This window comes from Chinchilla lanigera, unplaced genomic scaffold, assembly GCF_000276665.1.
Source record: "Chinchilla lanigera isolate Chin_1 unplaced genomic scaffold, ChiLan1.0 scaffold00029, whole genome shotgun sequence".
Lineage (NCBI taxonomy): Eukaryota > Metazoa > Chordata > Mammalia > Rodentia > Chinchillidae > Chinchilla > Chinchilla lanigera.
The window spans coordinates 7,800,035-7,815,717 of NW_004955430.1; the positions used below are offsets into that span (position 1 = coordinate 7,800,035).

The 15,683-nt window shown below is 50.5% G+C and overlaps 1 protein-coding gene across 4 annotated transcripts in view; it reads left to right on the plus strand.

The window, feature by feature from the left end:
* The window catches only part of Flnb (filamin B, beta), a 151,731-nt gene that overhangs the window by 119,641 nt on the left and 16,407 nt on the right, over positions 1-15,683 (plus strand). For 2 of the 4 annotated variants that reach the window (XM_005387431.1, XM_013515640.1), the window contains exons 28-38: positions 685-874; positions 2,663-2,910; positions 5,713-5,784; positions 6,492-6,594; positions 7,241-7,381; positions 9,878-10,006; positions 10,883-11,056; positions 11,879-12,037; positions 12,344-12,547; positions 13,219-13,371; positions 13,477-13,599. In XM_005387431.1, the coding sequence (XP_005387488.1) occupies positions 685-874; positions 2,663-2,910; positions 5,713-5,784; positions 6,492-6,594; positions 7,241-7,381; positions 9,878-10,006; positions 10,883-11,056; positions 11,879-12,037; positions 12,344-12,547; positions 13,219-13,371; positions 13,477-13,599 (1,696 nt within the window). The remainder of the gene's footprint in view (positions 1-684; positions 875-2,662; positions 2,911-5,712; positions 5,785-6,491; positions 6,595-7,240; positions 7,382-9,877; positions 10,007-10,882; positions 11,057-11,878; positions 12,038-12,343; positions 12,548-13,218; positions 13,372-13,476; positions 13,600-15,683) is intronic. The other 2 variants (XM_005387432.1, XM_005387433.1) reach the window with 2 other exon arrangements.

Below are 15,683 nucleotides of genomic sequence, written 5' to 3' on the forward strand. Positions count from 1 at the left end.
AGCGCAGGCTTATCCGCTCTTGGTAGGGAATTCCAGAGGTGCGCTGCCTGCTGCTCTGCAGCGCTCCTCCTCTGTCCTACTGCGTGGCTTCTGTCTTTAAGGTCTCCTCATGGATCGTAAAGCTACCAGTGCTCTGGCCATCAGATCTCTATGGCAGGCTAGAAGGAGGAAAAAAGACAAGGGAAAAGAGGGCCCCCTCCCAGTCTAATCAGCTGTTTTGAGCAGCCCTGTCAGAAGGCCCTCATAGATGTCCAGCCATCTCTCTCTTTTTTTGGTACTGGGAATCGAACTCACGACAACCATCTCATTTGGTAGAAGTTAGTCGTGAGTCTCAGGGCTGTACCTGATGGCAAGGATGCTAGGACGGGGAGCTGTGTATTCACCCAGCGAAGAAGGCAGGTCCTGTCAGCGAAGCAGAACGGGAGAGTGGACGTGGTGGCGTGTGTACGGGAGCTACTGCTGTGTACATTCCTACATTTGAGTGCACCGGAGCTGAGGCACACCCCGGAGCCAGCGTCTGCCACCCAGTCTTCTGCCTAGCAAAACCAGATTGTATTAAACTGCCAGTTTCGTCTCCTCCCAGTAGAGAAGCTAATCAATGAACAGAGTGTATCAAGGTTTTCCATGAATGGCTCCCACATGTTACTAGCACAGTACTAAATAGCATTTCTCTGTGATCCACAGGACCAAGAGGGAAAACCCAAAAGAGCCACCGTCCATGACAATAAAGATGGCACATATGCTGTCACATACATTCCTGACAAGACTGGACGCTATATGGTCGGGGTCACTTATGGGGGGGACGACATCCCTTACTCCCCGTACCGCATCCGGGCTACACAGACAGGTGATGCCAGCAAGTGCCTGGCCACAGGTGAGTGCAGGTGATGTCAGGGTCAGGAGTATGGGCTTTGGGGTCAGAAAGCCAGGCTCTGGACCTCTCTACTACCATGTGATAGCCGGGTGAACTAGGCAAGTTTTTCAGTCTCTCTAAACTTCAGTCACACTTACATTGAAGATCTTTTGGAGGGTGGTGGTGACGGGGGATTCAGAGTCAAGTTTTGTCCAGAATGGGAGATGGTTTTGCAGAGTTATTACAAAGATTAAATGAAGGTCAGGCAAAAAGTGCTGAGTGCAGTGCCGGGTGCACAGTAGCTGTGACATCACTTTTGAAGTGGCTCAATGGTGATGAGGCATCAACGGTGATGAAGATACCCACAAGAAGCAAATTTCCGCCTTCATGAATAGGCAGTTCAGTTCTTCGTGATTCTTTCAAGAGCATTTCAGGTCAGCATCAGAGGAACACAACAAAGGATCCCAGGTTTTCCTCAGGAGTTCTTCATGGATAATTGAGCCTCCCTGCTCCGTCAGTTCTGATATAGGACTAGCTGACTGGCACCAGCCTTCTAAGAGCAACTCCCGCAGTGTCTAAGATAAGCTCCCGCAGTGTCTAAGAGCAGCTCCTGCAGCTTGAGGGTGCGGCTTAAACAGACATCACAATGTGTCCCACCTCTGAAGTGAAACGAGATGTACCTGTTAAAAAAGGGAACCCACTCCCAAGTCCACCCTGGGTGTGTCCTGTTTCATCTCTCATCTTGTTCTGGCATCAGGGCAGGGTGGTGAATTGCTCTGCTTAGCTCTTCCTGTCTCATCTGTGACAAAAATTGAGCGTCCTGAGCAGAATACGCTTTGCAGCCTGGAGGTGCCTATATGCCGCACCTTTGGGTCTGTTATTCCGTGCCTTCCACGGGCTGGTCTAGTTTTCTTTTCTCACTGTCTGAACAAATGTGCGCCTGTACTTGATTTTATTTATTTATTTATTTATTTGCAATGCTGGGGATGGAACACAGGGCTTTTGCACTGAGCTACATCCCCGGCCCTTTCAGAATTTTTTGGATTTCGAGACAGGGTCTCACTAAGTCACTGAACTTGCCTTCCCACCTCCTCTGCCTTGTCCTACACTCTTTGTTTACCCATGTGCTATTAGCGCACACTTTTCTGTATTTCCTGACTTTTGTATTGCTTCTGTGGAAAGAGGTGCCACAAGTCAGAGAGATGGACAGACACTGGTCATTGTTTAGGGAGAGGTAGTAAGCCTTCCCTAGCTAAAAATGTCCTCTCAGGTTTTCCTTTTCAGGAACCCTCTGTCAGTGTGGCAGCCCTGTGATAGAACTCGTAGAACCTTGGAACAGATGCGCAGCAGGACACTCAGGGGAACAGTTGGTTACATCTTCTGTAGCTCAGTCTGTCCTCGGCTTTATCATGAGGCTGTGCTGCTCCCTCCATCTGCCCTGGTAGATGATGAGCATTTGAGAGGAGCAACTCGACCTTCCTTCTGTGTGTACCTGGCACTTGAGAACATGCTCGGTCTGTTTGCTGAAGACGGGAGACCTTCACCCCCTATAGCCTTGGATGTGGGCACACCAGGGCCAACCTCCAGGGGGTGCTGCGAAGCACTCAGAGCTTATGGACGTCTCTTATTTATTAAGCAATGGAGGGACTGCCCTCTTGAGCAGCACCTCCCCAAGTGGTCTTTAGGGTATCCGTCTATGGCAGCAGTTAAAAGTAACATAGCACAAACAAGTGTGCTTTGTTCTTGGGCCTTGGGGACCACGTGTCCTTGGCCAGTGCTCCCATTGTCTTCTCTGGAACTTTTCCCCAGGCCCTGGCATCGCCCCCACTGTGAAAACAGGCGAGGAGGTGCGCTTCATGGTGGACGCCAAGACAGCTGGGAAGGGGAAAGTGACCTGCACAATTCTGACCCCAGACGGCACTGAGGCTGAGGCCGATGTCATTGAAAATGAAGATGGCACCTATGACATTTTCTACACGGCCGCCAAGCCGGGCACCTACGTCATCTATGTGCGCTTTGGCGGTGTTGATATTCCCAACAGCCCCTTCACTGTCATGGTAAGCAAAGCCCCTTCTCCAGACCGTGCTGCTGGTATCAGATACAGTACAGTGGCCAGCTGATGAACCCTGACCAGGATGCCCCTTACACACAGGCTTGTAGAGCCCTAGCCTTAATCTCTAGAAACACAGAGACGCTTGCCTCTCAAGGTATTTAGAGAATCTCATTGGTGATCAACATTTCTGTCATGATCAGAGACTTAGGCAGTGTCCTGGCCTAAGCCCAGTTCAGAAAGAGATACTTTGCAGAAAAGTACCCTTTGGTACAGTAAGGAGAAGTGACAGTTTTTACTATTAGTTCTTCCTGCGTACTCCCTGTTACATGATTGGAGGAGAGAGGGTCCTGATGCTTTTGTATCAACAGACTTGATAGTGATGTCTCAGGACTGAAACTACCTTTAGTTGTGATTTGGAAAGATTCCCACTTTGACATGAAGGGGAAATAGTGTGTCTTTTGAAGCTAGCAATGCCCGAAATAGAAGGGAACCATCATGTGAAAATCTGGGCCAGCATATAACTAGTGTCCTTCACCCCGCCCCAGCCCTGGGGAACCGCAGATTAGTTGAGCCAGGGTCCCAGCACTGAGCTACACTCCCAGCTCTTTTTAGTTTTTATTTTGACACAGGGCCTCACTAAGTTGCTCTGTTTTCCAGGCTGGGCTTCAACTTGTGATCTTCCTTTGTCAGCCTCCTGGAAGGCTGGGGATATGGCTATACCGCTGTGCCTGGCTTGGTTTTCAATTCTGGGTGACTTTTAGATCTCCCTCTGGTTATTAAGGGTCTTCCAGCAGGAGGGGAGTAGAAAGAACCTTAGGAGAATCACCTCTTGTCGCCTCAGACACGTTGTCACCTCACAGCAGGGCTATCCACTGAGCCAACCCTGTGTGCGCATGGCTGCCACCTCCCTCCCCATGCCTGCAGCTGTGCGGGAGCAGCCACACACCACCACAGGTTTCTGTGCTCCTGATAGCTGCACCGCATCCACCGCTGATAAAGCACCTTCTAATTATTTCATAATGTGCTGTGGTAGAAAAGGATAAAAGGCTCCATTCCAAACAGAAGCTCAAGGACTTTCTTCCAAATAGCCCTCAGTCTACTGTAGCATTTTGCCTTTCCCTTGACATTAGTTTATCGGTAAACACCATGGCAGAGGCCTGGATGTGGCTCATTTATATCTCAAGTATGTAAACACTTGTCAGCTCTGGATGGTTTCTATTTGGGAATGTTTTTCTCCTGTGAGGAGAAAGCAGTGCAGCTAGAAAGTTTATGTCATTTTTTACAGAGAGAGTCACAGTTGTGGTTTGTTGAGGTTTGTTTTGTTTCTCTGAGGCAGGGTCTTGCTGTGTATTCCAGGCTGGCCTAAAACTTGCAGTGATCCGCCTGCCTCAGCCTCCTAAGGGCTGAGACTACAGGCATGTGCCACCAGCTCAGTTGTAGTTTTAAGAGTTTGTTCTTCTCTGATGGTGGTTTTATCTTGTTGATTAGAATTGGGCAGGAGGCACAAGCAACCCCTGGGTGAGGTCATGCCCTCTAGTCCAATGGGCTGGGTTTTAAGAGACCTCAAGTGCTATAAAGCTCTGACTAAGAAAGGTAGGGTCAGGATATTGGAGATCACTGGAGCAGGAAGGTCCGAGGCCTAAAGATAAAAGACAGAAAGGCTTTGCACTCCTATTCTGCACTTTGCCCAGCCTTACCTAGACAGAGTGGCTTTCTCTGCATTGGTTTCCCTTGGGTAGATTCCTTCCTGCCCTGTGTCTCCTAGGTTTGAGTCCAAAAGGCCTTGACACCTGGCACTGTATTGATAGCAAATGTCTCAAGCCACAGTCAAGTGCGTCATACAGCGCGTAGAGGCAAGCACTTACCTGCTTGTCGCCATTGAGAAGTCCTAAACAGGACCTCACCTTGCAAATCCTTCCTCCTGGCTGCTGTGGCCCTGCATTAGCCCCAGCCTGAGGAGCCCTAGAGAAGGCAAGGTCTGGGCTGTTCCTAATGCAGCAGCTCATGGAGCTTCCTGGCAAGCACAGCTGGTTCTGCTGATACTGCTGCCCAGAGATGGAGTTAAGCTGGGTGCCCAGGCATGCGCAGCAGAAGCCCTCAGCGCCTTGGTCTTTGTTATGGCAGAAGATGAATGGTGAGAGGTGCTCTCCCTGTTGAGTCATTGGGTTAATAGGATCATGTCCATGATTTATAAAAACTTTAATAAAACATTAAACCCGAAAACATTTATAAAGTTTAAAAAAGTCCTGTTTCCTGACTCCTTGCTGCAGAGATGAGTGGTGTCAGTTTCCCTGCTTTACCACTGACCCCTGAGTTTCATGCGTGGGACCATAACGTTGCAACTTGCTTCTTCCCCGCGCTGTGTCATAGAAACCATTCCATGTTAAGTCTCAGACCTCACCACTTTTTAGAACAGTGACTCAGCGTTCCCTGGACAGTCTTGCTGTGATTTATTTGCCCAAGGCTCCAGCTGATGGACATTAGGTTGCTTCTGTCTATCACGACCACGGATGGCTCCAGGAAAACTCCCTGCACACATCACCTACCTGTGGAGTTTCTTGCCTACGTTGGCCTGATTGCTGGAAGCAGGGTTGAGGGCTCAAGGGACTTGTGCATTTGGCATTCGGAGAGAGGATGCCAGCCTCCCCTGCAGAAGCTTACAGATGTGCCTGCCCATGAGAGCGAGGGCCTCCCTGCTGTACAAAGTCGAGCAGTGCAGATGAGGCAGCGTCAGGTTGTAGAATCTGTTGAATCACAGTGTCCCTCCAATGCAGTTCCCAACTAATCTCCATTTGCCACCAACCAGGCCACGGATGGGGAAGTCACGGCCGTGGAGAAGGCTCTGGTAAATGCATGTCCCCCTGGATTCAGGCCCTGGGTACACCTTTTTTTTTGGTTCCTCCTTGTGTTTCTGTGTTTACTCAACCTTCATTGCAGAAAAGCTGCCACCTGCTTCTGGGTTGCTTAAGCCCTCTGGGTGACCTGGTCATTGGTGTGTCCCCACTGATCTGCCCTTCACAATGATCCTGCTTTTTCTGTAAGACCCACCTTCGCATCACCGTCATGCTCCACGAATCACAGCCATCGTGTGTGTCCATGCTCATTGTAGTTTGTCTCTGCGGCCTCGGAGCGAGGTGGACAGCTGTGTGCGGGCCAGCTGCCGGCTCAGAGCTGCCATTTGCACATCTGGTTTCTGTTCAGGTTCAAGGCCACCTGCTGCTACTCTCTGCCACTTAAAACACACCTTCTTTTCCAGGCCACAAGCAACTAAACCTTTCCAGGTGGAGCCTTTTGGGACTCAGACGTTGCTGTCTTTCACTTTTCCACTTTCCCGTGGGTGCTGCTGGGAATTTTACAAGCAGACTGCCCAGTGATTTCTAGTAATTGGTCAGTGGGACTTTTCTAGTCTTTCAGGTTCTGCTGTGGGCCCGGGGCCAATTAGACAAAGCCAGTTACTTGTAAGTGGCCTTATCTCCAAATCCCGGCCTCTTTGGCTTGCAGAATTCCCAGTAGCTGTGGTTCTGTAGCTTCCCCAACCCGCACTGTCTTCCGGTTCACTCAGTGACCACTGTTTCCTGGCTTTAGGTGACCGAAGAGGCCTATGTCCCAGTGAGTGACATGAACGGGTTGGGCTTTAAGCCTTTCGATTTGGTCATTCCGTTTGCGGTCAGGAAAGGAGAAATCACAGGTAAGCCCTTGTGAAAGTGCCTCATTCCCCTCCCTTGCACCTCATCCCCCTCTGCGCGGGTGGGCCCTGGGGAGGTAGCTGTACTGCTTACCCAGTGCTCCTGCTTCAGCCTCTAGCAGTTGGCCTAGAAGCCTCTGAGATTGTGGGACATGTTTCTTTGAAGAGGTGGTTTGTTTGTAGCTTATATTTTATTCTCAAGAGGCCCTATGGTTTCTCGAGGTTAAAAACAGCTTTGTTTAGGTGCCTCTCCACTGTTACACATTCCTTTTGCCCTTTTCTCCTGCTTTCTCTATTTTTCCGCTTTTCCAAATGTAGTCTGAACCCAACACTGAGATCTGTTGTACAAGAGTTACTTTTTCTTTTCAGCCTGCTCAGTGCCTCCTCTTCTGATTGGATGTGCTGCTTATGCTGCGGGGTTTGTGGTCTTCTCAGACTTGTTCGAGCCTCTAATTTGCCAGTTGTAGAAACCCTCTGTGGAAGCCAGAGGGAACCAAAAAAAGCAAATAGGTCTCCAGTTCCAAACACTGTGGGACGTGGATGGTTTAGGGAGTATGAATGTTTTGGGTCTGAGGACATCTATGTGTTGTGCCCAGCTTTTGGGGGAAAGCGGCGGGTGGCTCATAGCCCTTGTCCCTGTGTCCCACAGGAGAGGTCCACATGCCATCTGGGAAGACGGCCACACCCGAGATTGTGGACAACAAGGACGGCACAGTCACTGTCAGATACGCACCCACTGAGGTTGGGCTGCATGAGATGCACATCAAATACATGGGCAGCCACATCCCTGGTAAGTAGGGCTCAGCAGCGTGGCTGGCAGGGCCGGCGGGACTGCCACACTCCAGGGTCCTGGCAATTGGGAGTCTGGCAGCGGGTCCAGTCAGCTGCTGTGCGGGGAACACTGGAGACAGGCCTGGGCATGCAGTGTTGGCATCCCTGTGAGACCACACGGCCTGGGACTCCTGCACATCAACCAGTTTCCCAAAGCTTACGCAGCTCAGCGTCCTGGGTCATAGTGCAGGCCCTCGGGTATGCGGTTGTTTGTCTTTGTTACTATGTGGAGTTTGGCATAAGGTCAAGCGGGGAAAAAATTGCAGGGCGCAGTGAGGGACTTTCCAGCCTGGCCTGGGGAACCCTCTACGCTATGGGCCTTGGGGTGGCGTCAGAGCAGAAGAGGCCGGGCCCTTGACAAGAAAAGCTGACGAATGTTTTATGGCCCTCAGCCGGCAGGCGCACTGGTGGTCGTACTGTTTGTTGCTCTTGTTGCTTTGTAATTATTTAAATATTTTCTATTTAATATTTTGAGTAGGTAACACATGGTTTTAAAACAAAAATGATGTTGAGAAAGATTTCCTTTTCTCCTATGTCCTATAACTGTTCTCTCCTTGAATCTGACTCTTGGTAACTTTCCATGTTCAAGTTGAGAGTAGTTTTAAGACTCCATGCAAATGGGAATACAGCTTTTAATCTCACTGCCCCACTTTACACTCTGCAGATTGGTCTGCTCTTGCTCTTTTCACCTGACAGTATGTCCAGGAGCGCTGTGCAGTCATAGCGCGTCTTCACAGCTTCCCTCATTCGGACGCTCCGTTGCATATTCCACCAGGTCCCTGCGGAGGACGTTTTGGTGTTCCAGTCCTGTTGCAGCAAAGAGCTTGTCACAGCCAGCGTCTCCCCCTTGCCACGATGTGCCTGTGGGGTTTGGTTCCCAGAGCAGGGGTGCTAGGACACAGCTGCAGGCAGCTCTGACTTTGATACTGTGCCCATTGTCCACCCTGGAGGCTGCTCCGTCTCCACACCCCCCAGCGACAGAGGGCCACCAGCCTCTTCAAGCCAGTACAGTGAGCTGTCAGATGTTTGGATTGTTGCCAGTTGAACTATTGACAGAAACAGTCCTTGGTGTTGCTTTGTTTGCATTTCTCTTGTGGATGAGATTGAGCAACTGTCCATGTGTTTAAGTGCCATACATACTTCTACTTCTGTGAACTGAAGGCTCGTATCCATGGTCAGTTTTTCTATTTGTTTTTCAGCCTTTGTTACATCAGTTTGTAAGAACAGTTTAAATATTAAAAGACCTTAGCTCCTTGTGAAAGGATTGCAAATACTTCTCTGAGTTTGACATTTGCTTTCATTTATGTTGGTATAGGGGTGTAGTATTTGTTTTTTTTTCCGGTACCGGGAATCGAACTCACGACGTTGCACTTGCCAGGCAGGTGCTGTGCCACTGAGCTAAATCCCCAGCCCTGGGCGTAGTATTTGTTTTAAGCAAAACTGTATGCTCTGCTTTAAATATTCTAAAGATGCTGATACAGAGAGTGAAAAATGTCTTTCTTCCGTTGCCCTTCCACTTCCACTGCTGGCGTGTACGGGCATATTTTCTCATATTTCTCTGTGTATCTACAAGCATATGTGTGGTTGTGTTCTGTTTGTTTTTAAAGGAATAGCGTAATGGTGTTAAATTTATATAACAACTTGCTTTTTCTTTTTACTGGAACACATTGTGGATGATGTCTCAAGTTGATACACACAGATCTCCCTCATTCTTTTTAATGGCCCATGCGTAGGCCGGCCCCGCTATTGTTGGATGCTGGGGTCTTCTGATTGGCATATGACACTATGGGGGTGAAAGTCCTTGTATGCTGCTGGATGTGGGTGTGGGCAGGGAAGATCTCTGTGGGACCAGTCGTCCAGGTCAACTCCTTAGACTAGGAGGCTTTTTTTTTTTTGGCTTTTTGAGACAGGGTCTCATTATGCAGTTTAGGCTGGCCTTGAGCTCACTTTGTAGCCCAGGCTGGCCTCAAATTTGCAATGATCCTCCTGCCTCAGCCTCCCAAGTGCTGGGATTGCAGGGGTGTGCTACCACACCTGGCCAGGAGGCCTTAAATTTGCAATGGCACAGGCTAACCAGGCTTCTGAAAGAACAGATCTTTGCAGTTACCTTCCCTCTAGTGGTGGATCATTTGTCTGCATGGTGGATGTCTCTTCCTTAGTTGTCAAGTTGATCAGGATTCTCCTGCTTTAGGTCCCCATCCAGTCTGGAGCAGCCTCAGTGACTTACTCACAGGATGATTCAAGGAATAATATTGTGTATAGCCGACAGTACAGTGGTATATTGTGATCTAGCCTGGGGAAGGGGGAAGGCACATCAGCTTCTTTGGTTATGTGTTTCTGCTCAGCAGGCGCCAGACCTGCCTGCTAATGGGTAAATATTCAGATACCCATCATCCAAGGCATTCATTCACCTCTTAATGAGCCCCAATTTTGTCTGTGTCCTTGGCCAACCCAGAGAGCCCTCTCCAGTTCTACGTGAACTACCCCAACAGCGGGAGCGTTTCTGCCTATGGTCCAGGCCTGGTGTACGGAGTGGCCAACAAAACTGCCACCTTTACCATTGTCACCGAGGATGCAGGAGAAGGTACTGTGTGGTTTACATATTCATACTGATGCTCTTCTGGCCTTCTATTCAGAGAGATGAGCGGACAGTTCCAGCGCAGCTTTTACACATGAAATTGTTATGAAGTGTCACAGTACACACCTGCAGTTCTGGCACTTGGGAGGCTGAGGAGGGAGGGTCACTTGAGCCCAGAGTTTGAGACCATCCTGGGCAACATAGCCAGGCCCATCTCAAGTTAGGAGGAAAAAGAAAAGAAGAAAAAGAACTATTGGGTGGTAGTATTTGCTTATGTTCTCTCACACAAATCTCTCTTCTGTAGAGCTGCTCTTTCTCCTACCCAAAGCAGAAATTTTTGAAATCTTGTATTCCAGTTCAAATCCGATCTGTGCTGTGAAATATTTTATGTAACACACCTGGAATCGAAATGTGTTTTGAGTGAGGATGTTTTGGTTTTGTTCTTTTCTCACGCATGTCCACCGACCTCCCGTGAATCACTTAGTGGCTCCGTCTTGTTAAAGCTGGGCCCCGGCCCACGGTGTTCATGGAGAGTCCTCAACCTGTGGTGATTACGGGCTTTCTGTGATGGCGCCCAGCCCGACTGGCAGTGACAGTCTGTGTCTGGCCCTGTCCTATCCTGTAGGCATGGTTACCCTGTAGGCTGCGTCTCAGCCTTGTTCTATGTCTCCTGAAGAGCTCAGGCTACTTGAGGGAACAGTTCAGGCGGCGGGTGTCTTCCCAGGGGGCTCCTGCCTTGTAACCTGCTTTGCCCTGCCGTAAGCCCCTGCTGAGGCTCACGTGGAGTGTCATTCTCTTGACCCAGGCATTGGGCTGCCCTGGATGACTGGTATCTTAATCCTTACCTCTCTAACTGCCCTCCCCCACTGCTGCCCTTCTCAGGCGGCCTTGACTTGGCTATCGAGGGGCCCTCAAAGGCAGAAATCAGCTGCATCGACAACAAAGACGGGACGTGCACAGTGACCTACCTGCCTACCTTGCCAGGGGACTACAGCATTCTGGTCAAGTACAATGACAAGCACATCCCTGGTAGCCCCTTCACAGCCAAGATCACAGGTAGGGCTGCCTGGCTCGCTGGCAGCTTCCTCACGAGGAGCATAGCTTCCCCGACAGCCACTGCTTGCAAGGGACCAGGGGTGCTAGACTATACATCCGTTTTAATTTAGATTTTTACAGGGACTCTTTGAGAGTTCCTTATGTGATAACCTGGGAGAAAACAAAAGTGACCGTTTAAAGGGCATTTAATTTGTACTAGCGCAAAAGGCATGCGCTCAGATGGAGGTGTTCGAATAGTTCTCCCTGCATGAGTACCTGAGTTCACCGGAGCCCATCAGCATCGCTACTAGACAGGTTTTCTGCTGTTCATTTTACCAAAAGGAAAATGAGGCTTGGTGAGGTGTGTAGCAGCTTAGTCTAGTTCACAGATGGGTATTCTAGAAGGCAGAGTCAGGCTTCCCGTTCCAGGGCTCATTCCCCTAACTTCTGTCCGCTGGGTTTGGATCCTGCTGCCAGTGGGTTACAGGAAGTTGTACAAGGCGAGGTTCTTGTCCCTGAGGTACTTAGACCTGCCTGAAGCAGCCAGCAACACGAGGACTGTGCCTGTTGCTTACCTAAGAAGTGCCCAAGGGCCTAGTGGTGGGAAAAGCTTCTTTTAGAAGCAGCCCATGAGATTTCAGGTCTCAGTTTCTGCCAGCTCCTGCTCTTCCTTGAGCCAAGCATAAGTTTCAGTCACCCTTTCTTGGTCAGGTCTGCCCACTGTCCGGCTGTGTTTTGTCACTCACTGTGGGTAATTGGTTCTTGCAAATGGCATGTGGAGCAAGGGCTCTGGCGATCAGGGCTAACCCATGTCACACAGCTATGTTGGGTGCGGTTTTCCAGATGACAGCAGGCGGTGCTCCCAGGTGAAGCTGGGCTCGGCTGCTGACTTCCTGCTGGACATCAGTGAGACTGACCTCAGCACCCTGACGGCCAGCATTAAGGCCCCATCCGGCCGTGATGAGCCCTGTCTCTTGAAGAGGCTGCCTAACAACCATGTCGGTGAGCTCAGCTGCTTTCTGCTGGGGGCTGAGGATCATGGGTGGGACGGGCTCCTGAGGTCCTTTCCTGGGAAACCAGTGGCTCCCTGGGATCTGTGATGTGCTAAGCCCACCGGGGCTCATGCCTGATAGCCGTTCACATATATTTCACATTTTGACATTGACAGCCCAACTTGTCGGAAAGTCAGGAAGTCAGAGCTTGAGAATGTGCTGTTCCCCTACCCCATTTCCTCTCTCTCTTCCCTTGCATCCTCTCCTCCATCTCCTTCCCTCTCTCCTTACAAACCCCAATTTTGTTTCTGTCCAGGGATCTCCTTCATCCCCCGGGAGGTGGGCGAGCACCTTGTCAGCATCAAGAAGAATGGCAACCATGTGGCCAATAGCCCTGTGTCCATTATGGTGGTCCAGTCCGAGATCGGGGATGCACGCCGAGCCAAAGTCTATGGCCGAGGCCTGTCAGAAGGCCGGACGTTTGAGATGTCTGACTTCATCGTGGACACAAGGGATGCAGGTGTGTGGGGTGGTGCCAGAGGAAGTGCCCGGGGTTTAAGGGAGCTGGCATCTTTTTGCTCAGACTGCTTCATATTTTCATCCTACCAACTCTCTTCTCTCTCTGAGCATCCTTCGAGGGCAGGTCCTTCTACCTGCCTTGTCATTTAAATCTGGGCAGTGTAAGTATTCCTTTTACAGATGAAGAAATTGAGGCTTACAGGGATTGTAGCCCCATCTGCTTTTGGAATTTGAGCCCAGAATTCTGGACAACGCCCCAATTCCAGGGCAGATGGCTGTTGGTTCTCATGTTGTTAAACCTTTAGATCTATTGGCCTAGTCGTGGCAACTAGGAGCTGTTTAAAAATTCAAGCTAGGGCCATGGCTGGGAATAAAGCCCTGGGGCAGTGCGTGCTGTTATTGAGGCCGTGGTTGCCAGACCATGTGTTCCGTGGGTTGTTGGTAGATGACCTCGATGAAAGAGTTCTTTGGTCAAAGCCATGTTCAGGAGGAATAGATCTTTTCAGAGCCTTTAAATTTCTCCGGTTTGGGGCTTCCCAGGCAAGCTGCTGTTCTTTCTTTTTGCTGTCTGGAAATGGCGTGAATTTCAGGGGGCGTACATCCTTTCTGCTTCCGTCAAGCCCCTGCTTCCCAGGGAGTTGCTGTCCATCAGCCCGGGCTGCTGTGTTGCAGGTTATGGTGGCATATCCTTGGCAGTGGAGGGGCCCAGTAAGGTGGACATCCAGACAGAGGACCTGGAGGATGGCACCTGCAAGGTCTCCTACTTCCCCACTGTGCCTGGGGTGTACATCGTCTCCACCAAATTTGCTGACGAGCACGTGCCCGGTATGTGCTCCTCTCTGCCCTCCCTCTCTGATGCCTGCTTGGGTTTGCCATGAATGCTGTAACTCGGCCCCTGGGCTGCTGACAGGCGCCTTCTTGGTCTTGCAGGGAGCCCATTTACTGTGAAGATCAGTGGGGAGGGAAGAGTAAAGGAGAGCATTACTCGGACCAGCCGGGCCCCATCCGTAGCGACCGTTGGGAGCATCTGCGACCTGAACCTAAAGATTCCAGGTGAGCCTCGGGAGCTGAGGGGATAGGGCAGGGGCAGCTTGGGAACCAAGTCCAGCCGTGACCCAGAACGTGCTATCCAAATTGACTCTGGTGACCTTTTCATTTTGTTTCATTGTATGATTTTCTTTTATGCTTATAATCACAGAGGCCCCTTTAAGGGAAATAAATCTATCTGAAACTTTTTCACCGTTGATCGGATAGAGGCCTGAGAGTCCTGGCCCCTTGATACCAGTTTCTGGGGGTGTTAACAGGTGGCAGCCTTCTAGCATTTTCGTTCATCTCTTTCATGCCTCAAATTAGGACGAGGGCCGTGCTGCAAAACTGGGGAGGCCACATGGAGCCCTGTGGGAGTGAACCGTTCTTATGGGGCCACTGAACAGTAACCAGACCACATCATCTGTATGACAGTCTGGTTCTCTCTGTGGAGAATTTGCTGTGTCACTGAGGGTTTGGAAGCTCCTCTGCTCACAAGCTGGCACGTGCTGTGGGGATCCCACAAACTGTGGGAGAAAGATGATAAACCATCGCCAGTGAAACTCAAGCGGTCTCTCAGGCAGGAGCAGCTTCTCTACGTGGCACTTCCTGTCTTTTTTTTTTTTTTTTTTTTTTTTTTTGTGAGACAGGGTCTACCTCTACAGTTCAGGCTGGCCTTGAGCTCACTTTGTAGCCCAGGCTGGTCTCAAACTTGCAATGATCCTCACTGTCTCAGCCTCCTGAGTGCTAGGATTCCAGACGCGTGCCACCATGCCCGGCGGCACTTCCTGTCTTTGCTAATGTGTTGTGCATCTGTTTACTTTGCATTCTTAGCTGTAATTGGTCAGTGGTTCTTAACATGTAGCCGTATTGTATGTGGATGGGTCACGTGTGAATGTGTAAGAGCCTCCTTACTACAGGGTTGAGACAAGATCACTTTAAAGGAGCTGTATCGATTGTGAGCATAAGTCCCTGTGCCCCAAGCAGAGGGAAGAAGGAGAGATTGCTGGCAGTGCGCTTCCGAGGCAGCCGTGCTGTGGCTCAGTGCCCTCCAGAAACCCCCTAGTGCCCCGTCCTCCACATTGCCCACAACCCTGGGCACTGCCTTTCTTTCGCACTTTGGCCAGTCTGATGGAAAAAATGTGGTATCCAGTTTTGATTTCATTTCTCACGTTACTAGTGACAGGGTCTGTTTTCGTTTGCTCTACATTTCTCCCTCGGCAAGCTGTGCGTTCTGTCCTCGCTTACTTGTTTCTTGCAGAATTAGCAAGTGACTTTGTGCCGTGTGGACACTCGTCCTTTGTCTCTTCTGGCTCTTGGTATTCTCAGTTACTAGGTAGCTGGTGACTCTGGGGAGATGCCCTCCCCTCGTTAGCCATTGACTTTTCTACTTTGTTGGAGGCGCTCATCAGTTTCCAGGTGTCTGGAGGACCCAGGTGGTGTGGGGTGTCTTGTCCGTTTGGACAGCCGTAACAAATTAACGGAGACTGAGTAGCAGTGAGCGGCGTTTGTTTTTTTCCTCTCGTTGTAGAGGCTGGAAGGCCAAGTCGGGCAAGCAGGGTCAGGTGTTAGTGAACGTCTTCCAGGTGTAGATGGCCGGCTTTCCCGGGGACCCTCACAGGGTGGGGAGCAGAGAGGAATGAGCTCTTTCAGGACTCTGTTCAGGGCACTAAGCCCTTCATCTCCCAAAGGCCCCACCTCTTAGAACTGTCACACTGTGGGAATAACGTCCAGCAGGAGTTTCAGAGGGGCCCAGCCGGTCTGTAGCACAGTGCGGCTCTCCTTAACCTCCCTTCCTTTCTCTGTCCTCAGGGCTCAGAGTCTGAACTGCTCGACCCAGATCCTGTAGGGCTGAGGGTGCGGTTTCTTATGTATGGGCTCTAGGTGATGGCAGTGCCCGGTGCCCCGCCTGCTGCCCGCCTGGCTCCTCCACATCAGTGTGGGCACACCTGGTCTGCACCTGGTGCTGGCAGCCCGAGGCCTCACTTTCCTGACAGTATGGCCTCCAGTTTGCTGAAAAGCTTTGCTCACGCATGGATCCCCTCTGCCGCTGGGAGTGTCTCACGCACACCTGTCTAGATACTTCTTGTCCTGTTACCTAAAAGAGATGC